Consider the following 3,622-nt stretch of genomic DNA (forward strand, 5'->3'; position numbering starts at 1 on the left):
CAGCAACTGTGTAATTCTGATCAGTGTTAAGTCATTTACTACCAGTGTATGCTTATTTGAAAAGAGACATGATGTGTGTAATCTTCCTCCATGACTAAGTGCAGTCAGAAGGAGCACTATAATTTTTCTAGTTCACACCTTTTATATATACATGATTAACCCATTTGACCCACAAATGATCTTTTTTTGTTGCCATCCACCAAGCATACTTACCTAAAAGAGCTTTGTTTCAACTTTTTGTCTGCTTAATACCTAACCCCCCTTCCTCTTTTGGTAAACAACAAATGTCTCAACTAACATTAGGAGCTTTCTTGTATTTAGATTTACCTCCCCAAAGAAAGTTCCTGCAATATGCATCAATTCTCTTCATTAAGCCATTTGGTATGAGAAATATTAATGTCCAATAAGAGTGAAGAGAAGCCAAGATAGAATTAACCAATACCAGCCTACCTGCATAAGACAGGTGCCTAGTCCCCCAACCTCTAATTCTAGCTACTATTCTGTCCAGAAGTTTCATGCCCTCATTTTTTGTCAATTTCTTAGATGAGATAGGAACCCTAATATATCTAAATGGCAAGCATCCCCTTTTAAAGCCTGAAACCTGAAGAAGATTAGAAATGCTTTTATCTGACACCTCATTGAAGTAAATATCATATTTGTCTTTGTTTAATTCCAGACCAGAAGCAATAGAAAATGTAGCAAACCCCCTCAATAACCACATGATAGATGTCTCAGTGCCTTGGCAGAAAAAAAGGAGATCATCAGCAAATAATAAATAATTCAGCTTTATAGGACAGAGGATGAAATTTGAAATCCTCTTGCAGAGCTACCACACCCAAGATCCTAAATAGATAGTCCATGCAAAGAGTGAATAAGAGAGGGGACAGGGGGTCTCCTTGCCTAAGCCCCCTCTTCCCTTGAAAGAATCCAAATGTATTACCATTAACACAAAGAGAATAGCTAGGAGTGGTTACACAAGTCATTAGCAGATTAATAAACTTCTCAGGGAATTTCATGGCATTTAGCATTTGCCTGAAGAAGCACCATTCTACAGTATCATAAGCTTTTCTAAGGTCAATCTTAATGAGGTATCTTAGAGAAGCTGATTTCTTATTATATAGCCTCACTAAGTCTTGACAGATAAGAACATTTTCCACAATATTTCTACCTTTGATAAAGCCCATTTGCTTCATACTTACAAGGTCAGATAAGACCTCACTAAGTCTGTTGCACAAGACCTTTGCAATTGTGGACAGCGGGGGCCCACGGGGGCGCTTGGGAGGAAAGAGGAACAAGCGTTTGCATTTTTGTTGGAGTCGCCACCAATTTTTATGGGAAATTGGAACCGTTCGAATACCTCGTGCCATGTCAAGACACAAAGTAGAGACATGAACACTAAGCAATCGTTACCCTTAGCATTCTATGTCTAGAATTACTCTCGTGGATGCCAATGAACACGGGTGCTCACGGAGATCTGGAGTAAGGGGTGAGGGTACGTATTAGGAAGCTCTTTTGATCGAACACCAAATCCCGCCCGCCTCGATAGCGGCCTCTACTAATGATTAGGGAAGTTATTCGTACTCGATATATCGTCGGTTATATGCATGCAATGCAACATCCAAGTTTTGATCCTAGCATGTGAAGAATTAACTAAGTCGGTGAACAATTAATTAGCATACAATTGGGTCGAAGTAGGATTTAATGTTCAATTACATGAGAAAACATACAAATGGTAAAAGAAATAAATACAACAAAACTACAATAATGAAAATTACAATAATTACATTGAGATAGGCGATTTATGTCGAAAATACCTTTAAAACGGATAATTTGAGAAAAGAAATAAAAGAGTAAATTAACGAATAAAACAGAAGGTGATAATACGGATAATAGTTAATTAAACGTAAGCTAATTAAACTAGGTCAAGTAACAACGGAGTTCAGGGACAGAATTCAGCCCAGAACAGGCGCAGCAGAGCTGCGTCCTTTGGAATAGGCGCAGCAGACGCTGCGTCTGTTCCTGATCTGAATTCTGGCTGTGAAGCCGGAATTGCGTGTTGTTAATATCAATTGGTAAATTTAATGATCGATTAAATTATTTACTCGGATGAAAGTGATTAATAGGTTATTTACATGTGATTAATGGGTCATAAAACAATAAAAACACGGATGAGACGGAATATACTAATTAATTTACACGAAAGGATGATTGATTAGTGACATGAGTGAATGAAATACACTAAACATGATGAATTAATGACAAATTAATGACGAACGTGATGAATAAACGATGAATAACAGGTGCAAATATGTCAACGACGAATTCCAGAGACTCAATATTGATTGAATCGAACCTCTAAAACCCGAAATTAGTTTAATGACGAAAACCCGCAAATATTGGTTATAAGGGATTTAAGTCGGGTTTAACAATGAATTAAACGAACTAATGATGATAAATTATATACATGCGAAATTATTAAACTATTGAGTCGAAGAGTTAACAAACAAACGAAAACAAATAACAATTGAACGAATTACAGAGGATGAACGAAGAAGAAAGGAAGCGAGGCTGCGCGGCCTTACGAAGAGGCGCGCGAGCACGCTGCGCTCCTTCAAGAGGCGCAGCGATTCTTTGCATCCTTTCTCGACGGTTATCTACTGGAAATCCGTAGAAAGAGGTTTTAAAGACGGTTTTAGAAATCAGTTTTAAGAGGTATTTTCGACATAAACCTTACAATAATGATACAATAATTAAAATACAATAAATAAAAGAGAGATTTACACCCTCAGACTTACATGTTGACGAAACGAGAAGGACTAAGATATCGATTAGTGATGCTCGACGCGAATGCAAAGAAAGTGCCCTCGTAAGAGGAAAACGATTAGATTAATTAAGTTGATTGATGTGGAGTTGGTCAAATTGGTCGGTCATGCAAACGAGGCTGGTACTCAGAAGGATCCGAGCTTACGTGGTCGAATGTTCAAGCACGTAGACGCCAAAAAGTAAGAACAAAGGTCTAGAATGCAAAGGGAGAAGAGAAGGGCGGACACTCGCGTGAGAAATATGAGGAGCGAAGGCTCCTAGTTATACTAATCACGTGGAGGAATTAGGGTTTCAGAGACTCTTTGGAAGTGAATCTCGAAAAGATATGAAAAAGATACGAAAATTACGCAGAAAAGGACCTGGGAAGAGGCGCAGCAGCCACTGCGTCTCTTGGAAGAGGCGCAGCACCTGCTGCGTCTGTTCCCAAGTGGTCTCCTCCTGCGGAAGAAAGATTTCCGTGTTTAAGTTATGGTAGGACGGAATAATTCGGTTTTCCTTAATATCTTATATGAATATTACGGGAAATTGTTTACCAAAAGATAAAAATTGTGAAATATGGAATAGAAATATCTGGAACATTCCAGAACATTCTGACTCGGGATTTAACGGTTATCAGAAAATGGAGACGGTTTTAGGCTCGGACTCCAAATGTACTCTAATTACTGTCAAAACGACCGTATCGGCACGTAGATGATAACTAAGAGGTAGACATTAATATTTGAGCAATCACTTGACGATAATCTTACGAATTGTCACAAATCGTTCCGCGTACCAAACATGCGGCCCAATCATCACCGGG

The 3,622-nt window shown here is 38.6% G+C and overlaps 1 protein-coding gene across 1 annotated transcript; it reads right to left on the bottom strand.

The window, feature by feature from the left end:
- Nucleotides 1-289: 289 nt before the first annotated feature.
- Nucleotides 290-1,193, bottom strand: LOC141620052 (uncharacterized). Its single transcript, XM_074437023.1, has 2 exons — nucleotides 941-1,193; nucleotides 290-738 (listed from the first exon to the last, which is right to left on the bottom strand). Exons 1-2 carry the CDS (start codon nucleotides 1,191-1,193, stop codon nucleotides 290-292), a joined length of 702 nt encoding a protein of 233 aa, XP_074293124.1.
- Between the last annotated feature and the right edge of the window lie 2,429 nt (nucleotides 1,194-3,622).

The sequence above is a fragment of the Silene latifolia genome, chromosome X (assembly GCF_048544455.1).
Source record: "Silene latifolia isolate original U9 population chromosome X, ASM4854445v1, whole genome shotgun sequence".
NCBI classification, from domain to species: domain Eukaryota; kingdom Viridiplantae; phylum Streptophyta; class Magnoliopsida; order Caryophyllales; family Caryophyllaceae; genus Silene; species Silene latifolia.

Excerpts from the sequence above, each read along its gene's own strand:
- LOC141620052 (XM_074437023.1), bottom strand. The coding sequence starts at position 1,193 with ATGAAGCAAATGGGCTTTATCAAAGGTAGAAATATTGTGGAAAATGTT. Across the intron at positions 739-940 it reads CTATTCTCTTTGTGTTAATG|GCACTGAGACATCTATCATG; the intron begins GTAATACATTTG and ends TTTTCTGCCAAG.